This window comes from Schistosoma mansoni (assembly GCF_000237925.1).
Source record: "Schistosoma mansoni, WGS project CABG00000000 data, chromosome 1 unplaced supercontig 0071, strain Puerto Rico, whole genome shotgun sequence".
NCBI classification, from domain to species: Eukaryota; Metazoa; Platyhelminthes; class Trematoda; order Strigeidida; family Schistosomatidae; genus Schistosoma; species Schistosoma mansoni.
This window is the reverse complement of record NW_017385989.1, coordinates 1,690,259-1,710,548: the sequence shown is the minus strand read 5'-3', so window position 1 is coordinate 1,710,548 and position 20,290 is coordinate 1,690,259. Positions and strand designations below refer to the sequence as shown.

The following is a 20,290-nucleotide window of genomic DNA, read 5'->3' as shown; positions in this document are numbered from 1 at the left end:
AATTGAAACTCGAGTGTTTTAACGAGTAAACCCCTCTCCGAGTTATTCGTATGATATTTAACAACGATGTAATGAATTTTTTACTTGTGACTACATTTACTACTATTAGACACACAATATATAGTACTAATCGTATCTCCTTACGACTTTATTGTTACTATTAGTTGTGACGACATAATGAGGATGGACCATTAAGTTTGTTCTCTGTTGTTCCATCCTTTTTAACAGTTCATAGAAGTGTCTTTATTTCGTTTAATAACGTATGTTTTTGTTAATTACTTTTACCGCTTAGGATGCTAAAATTATGTCTTGGTGGGATTACGGCTATCAGATTACTGCTATTGCTAATCGTACTGTGCTTGTGGACAATAATACATGGAATAATACTCATATTGGTCGTGTGGGTCAAGCTATGGCATCATCTGAAGAGGAAGCTTATGAAATTATGAAAGAATTAGATGTTGATTATGTACTGGTTATTTTCGGTGGTGTACTGGGGTACAGTTCTGATGGTAAGCAGTTTAAATAATAATTTTCACACATGCTTTACTTAGGAATACGATTCATTCAAGGTTGTTGTATCAAGTCATCCAGAAATTTGCTTTTTGAATAGGGTTTTAAATAAACAAGGCTTCTGCCATATGAAGTAAACTCGGGTGTAGAACTTTGAGGGTGTTTGAGTAGACGTTATCAAATAAAGAACCTTAGTTTCATTGTCCCAAATCTACATGCTACTGAAGAAAGCGGTCTACATTCCACTTTGTTACGTTATATCAATAGTATGTTCTTGGGTGAAACGAAAGAAGCCTAAATGATTGATGTACCATACAAAACTCAACGGGAACATGTTAAGTAAGGTATAGCCATTGTATTGGTCTGACGTAACAACTTATCGTACATGGATCATAGATCCTATCTCACAAACAAATATAAACGATAAAATCATTTTTATTGCAAGATCTAGAAATGAATACTTTGGATTTAGAAATTGAGTACCTTAACTAAACTATCTTCAGTCATTCAATTAGTTTCGAGAGTTGGTAATGGTCAGTCAGTCAGTCAGTCACAACGTAGAACTTCGTACGTACGTATATCAGTTCGAGTTACCATACCACATTAACACAGAGATGCAGTTGTCGATTCAAATACCATAGTGGTAGAAGTAGTAAGAGTATAAGCATCATGTGAAAGATTAGGGTTTGAAGATGTTATTGAAGGAGTATAATCCAGTGAAATAAATTTGGAAGGAGAAAAAGGAAATGGACACGAAGAATTCAGAAGATTAGGATTCGGCAGAACACAAAGAGTGGATGCACTTTCGCCATTGTAAACGATTTTCACCCATGTCATTAAAGGTCTCTAATCATTAGTTGTTATCATCTCTCGGATCCCAACCAAGTAGTTTACACCTACCAACATGGCTCAGTCCACTTGTCAGTGACTTCATGGACTTGTGCCACGTTTTGGTCTGGCCTCCCCTAGTGGTTGTCAACACTATGAAAGGATATTTCTTTGTTACATTCTACTAGTGTTTACTAGTAAGAATGGTAATATGTGGTAATGTTTAGTAATAATTCTAGCTGAGTACCACCACTCATTGGTTCGTGTTCATAGCCTATGATACGTGTCAAACATAATGAGAACACTAGAAATTATCATCTAATCGATTATTAAACAGTATACCGTTATATTTAAAGACCATTTATTTTCGTTTTCCAAAACGTGCCTTTAACTATATTCTTTCATCATAATAGATATCAATAAATTTATTTGGATGGTACGTATAGCTGGTAGTACAGAAAAAGGTCGTCATGTACATGAAAATGATTATTATTCACCACATGGTGAAATGCGTGTAGATGATAGAGCTAGTTCTACAATGCAAAACTGTTTATTGTACAAACTTAGTTATTATCGATTCTGGGAAATGAAAACTGATAAAAGTAAGTCTATATACGGGATTTAACTTTTATCCTAGCCATAACGTAAACTTATTTGAAAGGAATAAGTGCTTTTGGAAAGGTAAAAAAAAAGGTTAAATAACCCAAAGATTCAGAAGAAATGTTGCATCTTCATCATGACGACTAAAAGTGTTGTAAATAGATGGAGAGATTTTGGATTATTAAGATAAATGAATAAAATGGGGCTATACAGTATAGCCCCCCAAATGCCCTGATACGGCCAAGAGTAGGGAGAGTCCGCCCTCCCTCTCGAAATGCTCCCACATGGCCACGCGTATATAGCCTCTACCAGGGAAGTCCTACTCACTGCCTTCTCGTGGCGGGGGTGTTGTTCACGAAATTAAGAGGACGAAAAGCAAATGTCCGGCGCTTTAACCGGGTTGGTGGACACGGAAAGTCCACCTAGGGGAGTTGGAAAACCCTCATTCCAAACCAATGGTGCACATGGGCTAAAGGATCCTGATGAAACAAAAGGCGTATGAATCAATCGCTGGTCACCCGCTACCATGGGACTGCATCTCCTTACGATGCTTCACTGCCTTGTGGATCAGATCTTTCGGTCAAAGTCTCCGGGTATGGTCCCCTAAGAAAACAACCTGCTTCGGTTTGGTCATCCGGGTAGTATCACAGCCTTCACACAAATCTTATTAGATTTGTGTGGCTCATATGTATTTGGTGCCCCTTTGTACCAATTTTTATGTGTTCAAATAAATAAATAAATAGTGTGGCCAATTGATAGCCACTCAAAATACTGCCTCATCATTAAACAGTAGAATAGGTTGATTATCTAATGAGCTACAATTATTGAACACAAGAATGTACACAATTAGATATCATAAGTGATTGGAAAAAAAAGTTTTGTGGATGGCTCACTTCAATTCATTAAGATTTGACTGTTTCGGTTTGTAAATGAACTTTCTGGCTTATATACCGACTTTAAACATCCAGATGAAATAGTACTGTTTGCTGAAGGCGCTAGCCAGGTCTTAGACAGAGTACATCATTTAAAATCATAACATGTGAATCAAGGATTGTTTGTCATATAAAATCAAATCAGATAACAAACAATCCTTGATTCACATGTTACAATTTTAAATGATGTACTCTACCGAAGACTTGGCCAATTTTATGGATTATGAATTCAGATATAGAATTGTAGAACCGGATGAGAAATTGGAAAGAATATTCTTCGTTCAGTCCATATAATTATGTCTTTTAAAAAAAATGATTCAAGAAAGAATACTAGAACTTAGGTCGTAAAGAAACTAAAGGGTGAATTTATTTGCACCACTGTGATAAGCTTTAAGCCATATCACTTAATGTCTCTAATCACTGACCACGACTATAATGCAGAGGAATAAATTCTTGCTAAATATATACCAATACATTATCTCCATAATTTTTTTATATTTGAAGAATTGTGATTTCCTTCACTTTTTTAACATGCAAATCCATTGTTTAAACTCTTTCACAGCCAAGCCACATGGATTTGATCGTGTACGTGGTCAAGTAATTGGGCATCGAAATTATGAATTGCACGGTTTAGAGGAAGCATTTACTTCTTCTAGTTGGCTTGTACGAATATTCCGGGTAAAACCATATGCAAATCGAGGAGTTAACTAATTTTTGTATTTTCCTTTTTCAAAATATATGTTTATATGTAAAGGATAATTAACAGTGGATTTCTCTAAATTTTGAAATAACTATCCTTCGCTTTCTGGCCTTCTATCCCATATGCATTTGAAAAAAAGCGGTTTGCGAAGGAGTTTCGATAAAGAATATGCTTCCAATTCCTTGGTTAGTGCTGTACTCTGGGAATTTGTTGAATGCGACTGCATTTAAGAAATTTACTCATATATTAAAAGGTCTTGTGCAAAGACACATTAGGAAGAGCAAGGATCATTGAGATCAACAGTGAAATAAGACAGGGTTACCCTATATCGCCGTTCTTTTGCAAATTTTTGTCTGTTGCTGTTGCAACAAACCTATTGCAGGATTTCATTTACGGTGTAATTATGCTCCCGAATGAAATACGTTGCTCAAGTACGTAGACGATATCGTCTTGTTATATAATGATTTAGTCTACCTAAACGAAACTCAATAAGTTGGTGAGCAATACCTGTAAATATAGCTTCTACTCTGTCTTATCAATATATCGATAATCTGTACCTGCAGTCGCTACGAAGGATATCTTACACCTGGTTCCAACACCATGTTAACAACACTGGACTCCAGCGATGTTTAATCATCGTACAAATGACAACTATGTTTTCTTATCCCGAAACAGCGGCTTCGTCATGCCTCACTCGTTCACTACTTTTACCAACTCTGAGACTAGGTAGGAAAAGGGGACAGTTAAAGCCACAGCCTTACAAATTAGCATCCGTTGACGGGGTCTCGTATATTGTGTAACACAGTAGCGTTAAGTATTGTTAGATGATTTATTAAGGAAGTTATTTATGATCTTATTGTAATACTGTGATTTCGAGAACAGTTGAATGTCCCTTTCAACTGGTAGAAGTTAGCCTATGTTTACATGTTCATTTCCTACATAGTCTTACCATCTTCAAGTTGATATCATTTCACTTCTTCTTGCGATACAGTTTTAGTCCCTTATCATAGCATGTATTAGAAGAAAGAACAAATACCAAAAGTGTAAATTATACTCGAATTAAGAATATTATACAATTGTTGGATTCATTTACTCAACTTATTTACTAGCACATACACAAAGTTTCTTAAAAAAGAAAAAGAAAAAAGAAAATTGGCTAGAATTAAAGCAACAAAGATGTAAAAAAATTTTAATATATGGCAACAACTCGAAAGTGAAAAATAAGCATTTCCTATTTGTTCACTTTAAACAAGAAAAAAAAGGACCTTTATTCTTAAATACCGAAAGTAGTCTACATTTACAAGAGAAAAAAACAAGTTGAGAAAATTAATAGAAACAATTTTAAAAACTTTCAATGAAAGTATAAGGAAGGTCATATATATGTGTAATTATTATGATGAACGCACTTTGATCGGTTTTCGTCGTTTTAATTCTTTTTGTTGTGGATTCTGATCAGTTTCAGTTTGATCACTAGTATCTTCATCTTCTCGTTTAACTTTAATATATATGAAGAGTATAGAATTCACAAAAAATTATATTATAAATTATAAACAGACGAAGATACTATAGTATTGAAATCCAACTTATTCTTGTGTCTAATTGCCACTTACCTGGATACTGGAATAAATCAAGAGAATACTTGTGTATGTCATCGTTGCGATTAATAGGGGGCTTTACACGTAGCAATTATGAAACTACTCAAAAGCGAGTTGCGTTCAACATATCTAACTAAAGCGTGGTTTATTCAAAGAGAAAAGTAAACATCTAGGTCCTATATTTTAACGTATTCTATGCCTTTAACTCAGTGAGCCAACGCTGTAATATGATGGAATTCAACGATACATATGTATCATAATACATTCATTGAAACAACTCGTTTTCATACAAATACAGAATAACCAACTGAATACAACACAATAAGATAACAAATAGAACTAGTTAGTGAGGATACTGATGTATACCGGTCTCCGATCATTTAATTGATCGTCCCTAGCCAATGTAGAGAACCGGCATCAACAGTAACTTCTTATGGTTTAGTACATGTTTTTGGATTGCATCTCAGCGAATAGTCGTTTGTGCGCTGTACTATTAAATGGAACTGAGAAATTGGGAGGATAGAAATAAACGTTGTTGCCTCTTGGTAATCCTCTATACGTACGTTTCCATTAACTACAGACCATATGAATTCAAAAATGATTTCCGCCAAAAGATTTTTTTTACCTCCATAAAGCAACGTACTACGCGTAGTAATTGGGACAAGTGAGTTCAATCCTCAGGCTAAGTCGAACTGAATGATATTTAGGAGAGGCTTTTGATGCTTCAATTCAGTGAACAAATAACAGTAGCTGACTGCTATGAGTGTGCTTGAAAAACTATTTGTCTCTAACAAGAGCCAACTTTAAGGATAGCTACAGACACTGTTTGATTCGGTTAATTGCGACATTAGTTTTACAATGAACACGGACAATATCGTTAGGTTAAAGAGGTTCAAAAGAAGATTACGGCTTTTTTCTAGAAAACATATCTGGACTCCGATTAAACCATGTTACGAAAATGCATTCATCTGTATCCTGTTAAGTTCAGAAAAGTTGTAGGAGGAATACATCTTGGAGTTGTGTTCGAAGATATCCTAAAGGTATATTTATTATTATGTTACTAAGGTCAATTTAGGAGCTTAAAATGGCGTAGGGATTTTTGTCCAGAGGTAGCTTTGGAGGATCTACCCCCTCTTCAGTAGGTCTTGTCAAAATTCTCTAGACATCAAAGTCCACAAACGAATTTCCACGTTGTAAGGATTTTTGCAATACATGTTAATTTACTGACTCCTATTTCATCATTACCTCCAGATGGAATAAATAAAGTAGTCTGGGGACAGCGTGAGTGAACACTTCATAAATAGGTTACATGGTTTTGTCACTGAGAAATGTTCCATAAAATGCTGGACCTTTTCCACGTCAAATTTGTAGAGGTTAATTCCTCTAAATTCGACTCCAATAGATGATATCCCATTAACTGAGTATTGAAGCAAGCCAATTCTTCAAGTACTATGAATTCGCTCGAGAATATTCAAAAGCAAGAACACCAGTTGTTGGGAGTGTACTGTCAATAATTAATAAAATTCGCAAACACTCAAAAGGCGAGCACACTGGGAAGCGAGATTGTGAATCGATTGTGAATAAATTATTGACTATCTATCTACAACCAATGGGAGGATAGATAACGACGGAGGAGCAGATATGCGTTCAATCAAACTAACACATACTTTTACATAGTCAATTAACTGTCTAAATTACAACAGATAGACAAATAATAAAATAGAACAATGGGCTTATTAGAAGTTATCGTCTTCTTTATTAACTTACACTTATGGACAACCATTCCCAAGTATTAATTACAGAGAATCTGAACTTAGATCCTCACTAATAAATACAAATCCATATTCAAAGTTGTGTAATAAGACAAACTAAATGATTCCCGATCATAACATTTGTGTAAAACTATAAATAATGAAAGCCACTTTATTAGGTAAAGTTCGTAAAACTGATGATTGGGTGCGTAAACGTTAGTTTTATCAATCAATGATCCATGTCAGTACATTACCTAAGAGCACTGACATTTTGGTAAGTGCGACATATCTGTGTTGATGAGGCCCTTAACTAAAAATCTCTTCTCAACATTGTTCTATAGCATTCCAAGTATATTCACCTAAGTCCTTATAGTTGACTTTTCGTAGCAATGCAAGTTTTAACAGCTCATACCTATATAGCAGTTTCCTCAGTATTTTGGAACGGTAGCCATAAGTGATTCTCAAAATCTTAAACAAAACATATTACACTACCAACCTGAAGGCACCTCTTTTTGATAAGTACCGGCTAGCACAGCACATAGGTTCATGGTTTCTCATCAACTGCCTCCAACCACCTAACATTTTAGACTATTGACATACGTTAGATTGTGAAAGTAAATAGTCTGCCGCCTAACCTAATTAGACTAGCTAGGGTGGGCATGACTATGTAGTTGTTGGAATAGAGAAATAAAGATGTTCGAACATAAAGAAATTTATCATACGGCATAGTTACAGAAAGTATGAATATACCTTTTCTCTTCTCCTTTTTCCGCTGTCCAGAATCTTGACTAGTAAAGAACCAACTCTTAGAAGTATGTGATTGTTGCTTGTCTCTACGATGCCGTTGATGGAAAGTTATGAAATTCCATACCATTAAAGCTTGTGTAGTGAAGAAAAGTAGCATTGCAGCAATTCTGTAACAATAAATATATTTACATGAGTATTGTATGGAATGAAGTACACTTATGTAAATAAAACAAAGGATTCGGCAAAAACTGTATCAGTCCATATTGACTCTATAAACCAGTCAAATGACATGGTCTGCTCTTTTTAACTTTCGTTCGACATGATCTAAGAATATTTAGAATAGTATAATAAACAGTGGTTTGACATGATTAAAATATGTTACAACTACATCAATCGATAAAAATCTACGGCCTTGTCGACTAGATCTTTCTAGTCAGTCGGTCACAACGTAGAACTTCTTTTCACTTGGTACTCTACTGTTATAAGCACATCTTACTGAGTGATCCCAATATGTATGAGAAGTGGTTTGAAGGGTGTTTATATATCACTGTTTACAGCCCTTTTATTGCTTCGTTATCACTGTTGTGGCAACAAAAATTTACTTACGGATAATAAATTATACACATGAAGCATGATCCAATGCACACAAATTACAACTGGTGAAATTTCTCATCTCGAGATAATATCTCTAACAATAATGTACCCCTTTAAATCAGTGTAATTTTTAATGCTGCAGCAACACTTTTGCGGTTAATTATGATTATAGTTAACTTTTGACAAACCCTTTTACTAACTTATTTAACAAACACTGTTATTCGGACAGTAACAATTGGTCCATTTCTTTGTATTATTGTAATCACTATCCTGTCGATATAAACGTGTACGCTTGATCACATGTGACAGCCTACGCACATGTCTCTCTCTAGCTTAAATGTTAATATCTTAAATATCGTTTGATGAATCATTCTCTTTAACATATATGCATGTGCTCGAATCTTATTAATAACCTTTGTCTTGTTGCACCCTCATGCGATTCACTTCTGTATTCGCTCACTTACATACATTAGCCTATCTGCTTCGAATTCGCTCGATGCGCTTGTAACTTTGTTATCTGTTCTATGCGCTAATAAACTGTAGTTGTCGCTTCTTATTGTCTTCTGAATTCAAACACCGTTGGGGATTTATATGCTAATGGTTATCAAGGTGATTGATTAACGAAGCTAAGCCACAACAATACTACCAGACCTTTACATTAAAGAATAATTAGATGGACTAAAGTGAATAGGAAATGAAAACACGATTTCCAAGATTTAAGACAGATATATTCATGTATTGAACAGAGACTGAGATAAATCATGTAGGATCTTTGACTAGTGATGACAAATGACCTGGAAGTACTTTTTAGTATGGGATGTACTTTACATAACCGAAATGTAATGTCTATGAAACATCACCCCAGAAGCATATACCGAAAATTACTCTTTGTGACAGATCGTTGCAAATAATCGAAAAGTAACTGGTCAGAAAGCATACATATACTTACACTGTCCTGATAACCAGATACTGAATTGCTTGATTTCAGATCCTCATTCTGGTTAGGAGATAATGACTAGAAATCACGAATAACATACTTACAAATTAGTCAGAATGATACGAAAATGTAACTAGGTTTCTTATATTATATTACTGATTGTCTGTATTTTAATCATTTACGCTTCTCTGATTCTTGAACAGTGTTAACGACTGCAGTTAAAGGAAATACCAGGATCACGGTTAAATTTAAGTAGGTCTTTGCGTAAAAATCTTATACAACATGAGATGAGAGCTCAAACTTTTATGAAACAACAAAAATTAATAGACAAACTTTAACCGATATCACTCTAAACTGGTCTCGATTACAATGCTTTCAATTAACGTTGTTATTTCATTCTTTCTTATTTAGTCTTTTCCGCTAGTTATGCTATAGTAACTGCTGATGTAAATTTATATGGAACTGTGTTAGATTATATTCCACTGCTGTCCTTTCGCTAGAACTGACCAGGACGGCGAACTAGCCAATGTAATGAACTATTTCAATTTCCAATGTTAAATTAAACTAATACTCGATTGTTCTTTACAGTTTAGTAGACAACTGCATCTCTGTGCTGTGGTATGGCAACTCGAACTCGAACGTACGAAGTTCTACGTTGTGACTGACTGACAGTTTAGTAGATGCTACTTTGAGTGGTGATCGGGCATTCATACTCTGCTGACTAGATCGTGATGTATTCACCAAAATACTAGCTTTTTTATGTCTTATCGTGCCAGACAGATCTAGAAAGCGATGAAAGTAGCAGCTTAACTTTCAAGGCCAAAACTAAATACGCAGTCAGTCAATCACAAACGTGATGTTCGCCACAATGTATCTGCTTAAACTGTTAGTTTCAATAACCATCTAGTGCATAAAAAGAACTTATGAACAACAAACCTGGCAAAACTAGGTTTGTTTTAAACTCTGATGAAGGTGTATTGATCAAACATAGACTCTTCATCATGTTTTGAAACATAAACATACCAGGGCCCGACAAAAGTTATACCTCAACCTCAAGGATGTATTTTACTCCACCAATTGAGGTTATGTTTTTCATCAAAGGCATATCCAATTACACAAACGTTAAAACTTTACTCAAAAATTATTGGTCGTGTAAAAGCTTGAAATGGACTGTCAACATAATCATCAGCTTCAAAGTGTTTGACAAGGCCGCCTACAATCCTCATTTTTATTCAACTGTCATAGACAGTTCGTTAGAAAAAGAACTTACAACGCGCAAATGGCATTGTCCTATTCGGTGATGTCGCTCACAAAATGCAGATTTTTGATCGACTTGAGGTCAGTCTAAGTACTTTTAGGATAATCCTCTCCTATAAAATGCCCCAACGTGCCCTGGTACGGTCGAGGGTAGGAAGAGTCAGCTCTCCCTCTCGCAATGCTCTCACATGGCCACGCGTATACAGCCACTAGCAGGGAAGTCCAACTCACTACCTTTTCGTGGCAGGGGTGTTTTTTACGAAATTCTGAGGATGAAAAGTGAATATCCGGTGCTTTAACCGGGTTGGTCGATATAGATGATCCACCTAGGGGAGTTGGAAAATCCTCATTCCAAACCAATGGTGCGCATGGGCCCTACGATCGTGAGGGAAAAAATGGCGTATGAACCAATCATTGACCAACGGCTGTCATGGGACTGCATCTCCTAACGTTTCTTCACTAATTTGTGGATTAGACCTTCAGACCGAAGGCTCCACGTGTGTCCCCTAAGGAAACTACTTGCTTCGGTTTGGGCAACTGGGTAGTATTCCAGCCCTATCACAAATCGAGTAATTTGTGTGGCGCGTATATATTTGGTGCCTTCTTGCAGCAATGTTTGTGTTTAAATAAATAAGACAAATAAACTCCATTTAAATATAAAATGTTGCTTCAAGAATAACGCTCGTCGACGCTTAAACCAATGATAAAGAATGAAGTATTTAAGTGCGCCAACCATTTCACTTATCTCTTTTTGAAGTCTTATTAACTCTTGTGGGTTGATGCCTGATAAAACTTGCCTGACAACAACACGATGAATATACCGTGCAACATTCTGCTCCGTTGTAGATATGGAGATAAGCTCAATTTGTAATTTAATTTCATTAGTGCTTCTCTTCTTTTGAATTCAATCTGATTTTTACGCCTTTCAGTACTGATTGTAAAAGTCTAGTATATTATAATTGCCGCTCTTCTGATGTATATACATTTCGTGAATTGATTATCACTTTTAAATATACAATAATTACTAATCCACTCTTTGCTCTCAAGCAAACTTCTGACCATCTACTAGGCGTGTCAGCGCTTGAACTAATGATCGGTAGTCAAGTAGTTCAGTGTATTGCCCTCTTCATTTGGGAGTCGTTATCAGTCCTGATAGACAGGTGTCTAACAAAATTTCGGCACGGATTCAGAAGACTTGATTGGCTTCTTCCAACCTTTGTCACTTGTGGAATGAGCGAGATATCTGTCTGCCGACCAGAGGACGAGTTCACCGCGCAGCATTTCGCTCCGTCGTACTTTGTGGATAAGAAACATGGCCAAAGAACAGGGGATATTCGTAGGTTACTGGTGTCTAATCATACGTGTTTATGAAATATTGTTCATGTAGTTTGGGACCACGGAGTAAGTAATGTATCGGTTAGGAATAAAGTATTAGGTGAAGATGGGAAGTCGATTGATGACGTAGTATATCTTCATCAACTGAGGTGGTTGGGACGTGCTATGTATGCCCAACCACAGCCTACCTCGTCAGGCGATATTTTCTTGTGCAGTAGTAGGCTCGAAGAAATCTAGGGGCGGCCAAAACATGGCGTCAGTTCATGAAGCCACTGACAACTGGACCATTTTAAAATAAGTATAGATTACCTGGTTGGGGTCCGCGTGATTATCGTAATCAATGGTTACAGACTTTGAATGACGTGGCTCAAAATAATTTAAAATGGCGCAAATGCATCCATTCTTTGTCTTACCCCAGATTCTGAGATTCTAAATTCCCCATAACTTATTTCGTCTTTATTTCACCAATCTATATTTTCTTCTCGAGTTGTATCTTCGATGTCTATTCTTTCCTATTACCATTGATAATGTTACTACCTCTGTCACTCTGGGATTTGGCCTGACAACATATCTGTGCTAACGGGGAATGACAGCTCCAACCGACGTACATACGTACAGGTTCTACGTCGTGGCTGATTAGATATTCGACTAGTGTTGTAGAAAGATTGCTTGTGTATGTTGGGACCACTGAACAAGTAATGCTTATGTTAGATCCACGATACTGGTTAAGGATGTTAAGTCGACAGATAAAATTGCGAAGTACCATAGACTGATGTGCTTACCACAGAACGTTGGCTGCCATAAGTATAGGATGAAAAAAACCTAGAGGTGGTCGAAACAGAACTTCGGATCCACACACGAAGTTACCTACTGTCGTACTAGAACCTGTCAGTAGGTGCAGAAAACTTGGTTGGCATTTGGCTAGATATCGTAACTAATGATTGGAAACGTGACATCTTAGAATCGGCTGCAATCCCACAGGTGGATTAATTTTCAGCCTTTTCTCAAAACCTGCATTTCAAATTACTTAAGAACTTTAATTTTGAGAATTTAGCTACTCTTCTTGAATCATATTCTTGATGATGAATGTTATTTACTGTTGCTGCCCCCAAATGCCCTGGTACGGTCGAGAGTGGGGAGAGTCCTCTCTCCCTCTCGAAATGCTCTCACATGGCCACGTATATATAGCCTCTACCAGGGAAGTCCTACTCACTGCCTTCTCGTCGCACCACTGTTGTTTACGAAATTGAGAGGACGAAAAGCGAATGTCCGGCGCTTTAACCGGGTTGATGGACACGGAAAGTCCACCTAGGGGAGTTGGAAAACCCTTATTCCAAACCGATGGGCTCCGGTATCCTGAATGAACAAATGGCGTATGAATCAATCACTGGTCACCGGCTACCATGGGACCGCATTTCCTCACGATGCTCCACTGTCTTGTGGGTCAGACCTTTAGGTCAAAGGCTCCGGGTGTGGCTCCCTAAGAAAACCACCTGCTTCAGTCTGGGCACCTGGGCAGTATCACAGCCTTCACACAAATCAAATGAGATTTGTGAGGCGCATATGTATCTGGTACCCGTTTGTACCAATATTTATGTGTTTAAATAAAATAAAACAAAATTTACTGTTGCTGATACTACTAGTCAGGTATTCATCTTGATAATTTGACCTAATTGTGCTGAAGTGGTGACAACTAAAACTAATGCAAACACACACCAGAGTTAACGTTGCTGATGACTTAGTTAGCAAGAAACGCGATGTTAAAAATCATCAGATTTTTACCCGTAACACAGTCTGGTAATAATGAGCGTCTGAATATTACAAATTTTGGTCTACATTTCCGAAATCCACCGAAAAGATTTGAAATAACAACCCTCTTAAACATCAGCAGCAAAATGTTAAATCTATATTATCAATAATATTTTGGATATGTGAGTCGGGCTGGAGTGAACATTTGTGCTGACCTAATTATAATACCTATGAACTTTCAATATTTTACGAAAAATAATTAATATTTCACTTTACTGTGAAACCTCGTATTGATTTAATCTAATTTTTAGAAATAAGAATATACAAATATATTATTGGCTTAAAAAGCAGTAACAAATATATATCTGAGTGAGATATTTTAGGAGTATACTAAACATTTATTTATTTATTTAATCACATACATATTGGTACAAAGGGCACCGGATACATATGCGCCACACAAAAATAAATGAAAATACTAAACAAATGACATACCTTATGGATGGAGTATTGAAATTTCCATCGGTAATTTGCACCAACGTTACAGAATACTTTCCTAAACCATGACTAAAGAAAGACATTATCAGCTGCAAGTAACTTACTGAAAAGTGAGAAAACCAAGGATTACGCATGCCATTCGTACTGGTATAAAAGCCAAATTCCATATGGTAAAACTTAACAACGTAAGTAACACTAAACACCTACCCAATGGATGCAAACTTGTACTCCGCAAGGTGCAACGCCCGAGAAACGTGCAAGAAGAAGTCAGTACCGTAGTGAAGAACAAGAACGACCATACATAATTTAGTTAATCTAAATTTAAAGTCTATTGACATTTCTCGATAATTACCCTCCAACATATGCCAAAGATATGCTAAGAAGATATAATGTTGCATGGAACAGTCGTGCAGGTATGAGTTCCTGCCAAGGATTCAGTTTTTAAACACAGTACTTACATTCTTAACACGCTGAAAATAAAGCTCTGGATAGTCATGAAGCCAGTAGCAAATCTGGAAGTAATAGTTGATAAAATATCTTACTTGAGTGATGAAAAATAATTTGATCCAAAATGGCAGCCATCTCTGCGGATAATTATCCCACAAACTGTTTAAATTCTCTATAAAACCTTCGTTAATAATACTGTAAACAGCCCAAACTGTGGACAAAGCATAAAAGCATGCAAGGTGGGCAGATTCGTTGAATTTAGCTAGCCGAACCTTTGTCAAACACAACTTTCGAGTCACTTTCTGAATGACAAATGTTACCAATATTAAGAAACTTACGTCAAAGAGATACTCTTGAAGTACAGCATGGGAAACGATACAAATAAGAGTGTAAAAAAATATTACGCATAAATCTTTTGCTCCTGGGCTGTATAATAAGGCATTTTCTTGGTCTAAAATTTCGGACTGAAGATCCACAACGACCTACTTTCGTCGGTGTTATTGTACTGGATGAATATGAAAGATGAAGACAAAACATGGGTTCCCTAGGTTAAATGAACTTAGTTTATTTGCTTCGGCAAACCTTGTGCAGCAAACCAACGATGATTATCATCGCTAAAACACTGACAATGTCCCCATGATTTGTAATAATGAATTCATGAGAAAAATAGGGGGGATTTTTAGTCTTCTTGCGCCCAAACCTGCTGTTCATCACTTTACTGCAACGTAGATGAGAAATTGATGTCAGCGCAGTAACACGAAGACCTTAAGATGTGGCTAAAAATCAGTTGTTTAAAGCAGTTCAATCTCCAATAAAAGGCAGCTTCAAAATGTCATGTGTAGAATCGAAAAGCCTTCCTCCTTATAAGCCTCTGTGTTCAGTAGTGGTTAATCATCTATTCACTTCGGCATCGACCTAAAAGAGGCCGGTGGAATCGATGTCCTACGAAGATGTTCAATTATCTGATAACCAGTATTTTCAGTCTTCAGTTTTCAGTAATAAGGATAGTAGGTTGATGAACCTGTGTTAATCCTGACAGATTGCCTTCCAGTGAAGGTCCAGCTTCTTCTTGAAAATGTTCACTGATGGTGCTGATACCACTTGTTCTGGTAAAGCGTTCCAGTCATTGACCACTCGATGAGAAAAACGAGACCCCACCTTTAGTTTATTAGATCGCGGTTTCAGAACCTTCTTGCTATGACCTCGGAGATTATTAGTGCTGGAGGGAGCAAAAAGATAAGACTTATTAACACCCAGATCATAATTAAAGATACGAAATGCCAGTATAAGGTCACCTCGTGTCCTACGATAAGATAAGGGGAAAAGGTTTAGACATTGTAAACGCTCATCGTAAGGGAGTTTAGAAAGACCCTTTACTAATTTTGTCCCTACACGCTGGACACGCTCAAGCGACTTAGTATCCTTTATCAGACAAGGGCTAGCTGCTTGGATACAGTATTCTAAGTGTGGCCTTACATAGGTGGGATGTAAAATTCGAAACATATCCTCGTCGAAGCATTTAAATGCTCTGCGGAGCGACCATAGCGCACGATAGCCTTTGGAAGCAACCGCTTGCAATGCGTAGTTGTTTTCAAGTCGTGACTTATAGTTGCTCATAAGTCTTTGTGCTCTTGAACGCGTGGCAGAGATGTACCATTAATGGTAAAGTGGTAACTAATATCGTGCCCGATGTGCATGAACACGCTCTTCCTGGAATTAACTTCCAGGCCCCAATCATGAGCCCACCTAACTAATTCGTCTAAATCTGCTTGCAGATAACAACGATCAGTCACATTTCTTGTTGTTCTCCAAATTTTAACATCATCCGCAAACAGTAACGTCGACGACTTAAGTAATAAAGGTAGTTCATTAATATACAGAAGGAAAAGTAAAGGGCCTAAGATGGTGCCTTGGGGTACACCACTTTTGACCGGTTTCCATTCGGATAGCATTCCATTGACCCTCACTCTGTCTGCGGTCACATAAGAAGCTTCCTATCCATTCCTGTATAGCACCTGTTATTCGAAAAAGCTCGAAAGCTTCTGCATAAGACCTAAGTGTAAAACCTTGTCAAACGCTTTGCTAAAATCTATGAATATCACGTCGATAGACAGGCCGTTGTCTAGGGCAGCTGCCCAATCCTCTCTCGCAATGAGTAAGTTAGTCAAGCATGAATGCTTGTTACGAAACCCATGTTGCTCGGGAGTTAACAGATTGTACGAATCTATGTGACTCAGTAGCTTAGCCCGAATTAATTTTTCAAGTAACTTAACTACTAGGCTGGTCAGGCTAACAGGCCGGCAGTTAGATACGATTCGTCTCTGACCATCCTTAAATATAGGACTAACTATGGCGTCTTTCCAATCCCTAGGTAGTTGAGCCTGTGAAAGGGATATGTTGAAGAGCATCGTGAGCGGTCTTCAGATAATGTCCGCAAGCGATGACAGCAAACGTGGGTGTAACCCATCAGGGCCCGGTATCTTACAAGGTTTTAGGTTAGTTATCAAAGGAAGAACAATATCCTCTGTCACGTGTAAAGGTCCTATGGCTGGTATCTCGTTGTCAACGGGACAAGTAGTTGTAACACTACACGTAGAGTAGACTTCACTGAAATAGTTAGCAAATGTCTCAGCTTTCGCTAGATCACATTCAGCTAGTAAATCTGAATTTTCGCTAAACAGTTACGGGGGAGGGATACCATCACTACGTTTTGTCCGCCTCTTAACGTACGAAAACAGTCGCTTCGGACAGGTACGGCTATCGTATGCCAACTGTCGTTCGTAAGCCGTGCGGGGTTTAGCTATGGTCTTTTTACATATATTCCGGATTTTTATATTCGCACTTAAATGATGCCTGACCTGTTGACAAGAATAAGTCCCAAAAGTGTTTCCTACGCTTCAACAGCTTCCGGGTTTCCTTATTAATCCATGGAGGGCAATATGATAGCTTACGTGCTGACCATGGGATAAACGGTTAAGTTACGGATTCGAACGTAGACTTAAACCTATTCCATGCATCATCAATCGATCCATCAGCATCGACCGACCAGTCGATCGAGATAGCATAGTCCCTGATTGCCGGAATATTAGCTCTCCATATATTAGGACGGGGTGGAGCAGATGCGAATTCTATACCATGTATCCGGAACTTAAAGGAAAGTACGACATGGTCACTATTCACCAGTGGGGGAAGGTGTTGAATGTCGACGACATCTTCACAGTGGTGTGTGAGGACAAGGTCTATCAATGACGGATCATGTTCCAAGTCTATATGCGTCGGCTTAACGATACATTGTACAAGTGCACATTGAATAATTGTTGATAGAAGGTCGCTATCGAAACCCCCACCTGGAGCTGTGAGCACTATCCAGTTTATTTGGGGTGCATTGAAGTCTCCAACGATGAGACAACATTCTGCTTTACTCCAAGAACAGACGTGTCTTAGGATAAAGTCGTCAGCGAGACAACACAGACTACGATATATTCCTCCTATCGTCACCAACCCGTTTCTAGACCTAATTGTACAACATGCTAACTCACACGTACCACTTACATGCGCCTCCGATATGATCGAGTTTATGCGGAAGTGGTCCCTAACATATAATATTATGCCTCCTCCCTTGCGACTTCTAACTCTATCACTTCTGATACAGATGTAGCCTGAAATGATGGGAGAACAGTCTATATCTACAGTGAGCCAAGTTTCGGTGATAACAATTATATCCGGATTTAATTCGTCTACCATCAAACTTAGCTCAGACATCTTATTCCGAAGACTACGGGCATTCGTGTAACACACATTTAAGGTGTTTTGGAGACATACGTTCTACCCACACAGGTCTCGGAAGCATTGGCTTCCAAGACCTGACTACCTGAAAACCCTTAATCGTAAGGTTCGCTTCACCGTTTAGCCTTCGAGTTTCTTACTCTGTTAGGGCATTCTTCCACTTGATCCGATCCTCAAGTGGCCAGTCTGGTCGAATACGAATATTTGAGTCCCGAATTGTGCGTGCGTTATTCAGTACTACGTCCCTTTCCTCAAAATTACTGAGTACTAATTTAAGGATCCTTCTCTGTTGGGTTTCGCCTCCAACATATTTACCGGGTCTGATGACTTTCGAGATATGTAGCCCTGGGGCCTCATCGGGCAGTATATTTCTGATGAGAGATCCCACTAACTGCAGGTCGTGGGCATGTCTCTTAGCGGGATCGGTGTCTTTCGATTCTTCCAAGTTCCAGATGATTACACTAGGGACCTGTTTAACTTCCTTAAAAGTCGTGTTCACGGCCTTCGACCGTGATGTCAGATCCTGCCGGTTAGCTTCTGGCTTCTTACTGTTAGCTTTCTTTATAACAGTGTCGTGTGAGTAGAGCGAGTGACTCACAACAACATTTGGTGAAGTCAAACTGTTCCCATCCACAACAGTACCAAATATTTTCTTACATTTGGACTTGAGCGGAGTTGCCTGATGCGCAGGACAAGATAATGTGAGCCTGTTCATTTATTTGCTCCCACTTCCTAACCTTTGTGTACAACTACATATCTTCATTGTCGTCGAATGTTAATATCTTATCCATTCAGTCACACTATTTCTAGTGAATTCGATAGTTATTTGGAGGTTTACATGTCTTGAGCATATATAGGTTATGCTGGTTCTCTGTTGATAGAATTACTGCAATCAGCAGCTATCCCGTTACAGCACTTACTTACTTACTTACGCCTGTTACTCCCAATGGAGCATAGGCCGCCGACCAGCCTTCTCCAACCCACTCTGTCCTGGGCCTTCTTTTCTAGTTCTATCCAGTTCTTGTTCATTCTTCTCATGTCTGTCTCTATTTCTCGGCGTAATGTGTTCTTTGGTCTTCCTCTTCTCCTTTGACCTTCAGGATTCCATGTGAGGGCTTGTCTTGTGACGCAATTGGGTGATTTCCTCAAAGTGTGCCCAATCCACTTCCAGAGCTTCTTCCTGATTTCTTCCTCTGCTGGAATCTGGTTTGTTCTCTCTCACAGTAGAATGTTGCTGATAGTGTCCGGCCATCTGATCCGAAATATCTTGCGTAGACAACTGTTAATAAACACTTGTATCTTCTGGATAATGGCTTTCGTAGTTCTCCACGTCTCCGCCCCATACAGTAGAACTGTCTTGACATTTGTATTGAAAATTCTAACCTTGGTGTTGGTTGACAATTGTTTTGAGCTCCAGATGTTTTTCAGCTGTAGGTATGCTGCTCTTGCTTAGCCGATCCTCGCCCTCACATCTGCATCAGATCCACCGTGTTCATCAATGATGCTGCCCAGATATGTAAAGGTTTCCACATCCTCCAAAGCTTCTCCGTCAAGTGTAATTGGATTGGTGCATATTGTATTGTATCGGGGAATCTTGCTTTTCCCTTTGTTTATATTGAGACCTACTGCTGCTGAGGCTGATGATACACTGGTCGTTTTCTCCTGCATTTGTTGTTGCGTTTGTGATAGAGCCAGATCATCTGCGAAGTCTAAATCGTCAAGCTGCATCCTGCCTGTCCACTGTATCCCGTGATTTCCTCCAGATGTTGACGTCTTCATGATCCAGTCGATCACTAGGAGAAAGAGAAAGGGTGAGAGTAAGCAACCTTGTCCAACACCGGTCTTTACTACAAACCAGTCGGTGAGTTGTCCTCCGTGGACGACTTGGCAGTTTAGTCCATCATAGGAACTCCGCCTGTAGCTCCTCTGGGGGTTACTGCCGGTCCCAAGCCCGGGTAAAGGAGGTGGGTTGGGCATGGGGTTAGCGACCCCATCCCGTAGAAAATCAACTCGCTAAAAAG

At 38.3% G+C, this 20,290-nt stretch overlaps 2 protein-coding genes across 3 annotated transcripts; one reads left to right on the top strand and one right to left on the bottom strand.

Annotated features, from left to right (window-relative positions):
* Positions 1–304: 304 nt before the first annotated feature.
* Positions 305–3,630, top strand: Smp_075860.1 (60S ribosomal protein L35, putative; the record flags this gene model as incomplete). The annotated part of the gene is made up of 3 exons (XM_018791847.1): positions 305–512; positions 1,755–1,943; positions 3,436–3,630. 3 exons carry the CDS (start codon positions 305–307, stop codon positions 3,582–3,584), a joined length of 546 nt encoding a protein of 181 aa, XP_018645068.1. The 3' UTR covers positions 3,585–3,630.
* Positions 3,631–4,964: 1,334 nt separating this feature from the next.
* Positions 4,965–15,244, bottom strand: Smp_075870.1 (translocation associated membrane protein,putative; the record flags this gene model as incomplete). 2 transcript variants are annotated; one of them, XM_018791846.1, is made up of 11 exons in its annotated part: positions 4,965–5,068; positions 7,670–7,833; positions 14,034–14,105; positions 14,141–14,212; positions 14,244–14,351; positions 14,389–14,459; positions 14,495–14,548; positions 14,579–14,785; positions 14,822–14,934; positions 14,970–15,027; positions 15,066–15,244. In XM_018791846.1, the coding sequence occupies 11 exons, from the start codon at positions 15,192–15,194 to the stop codon at positions 4,965–4,967; spliced, it is 1,152 nt and encodes a 383-aa protein (XP_018645066.1). The 2 variants fall into 2 exon arrangements, with proteins under 2 accessions (XP_018645066.1, XP_018645067.1); XM_018791845.1 differs by having other exon boundaries at positions 14,495–14,785; positions 15,066–15,194.
* Between the last annotated feature and the right edge of the window lie 5,046 nt (positions 15,245–20,290).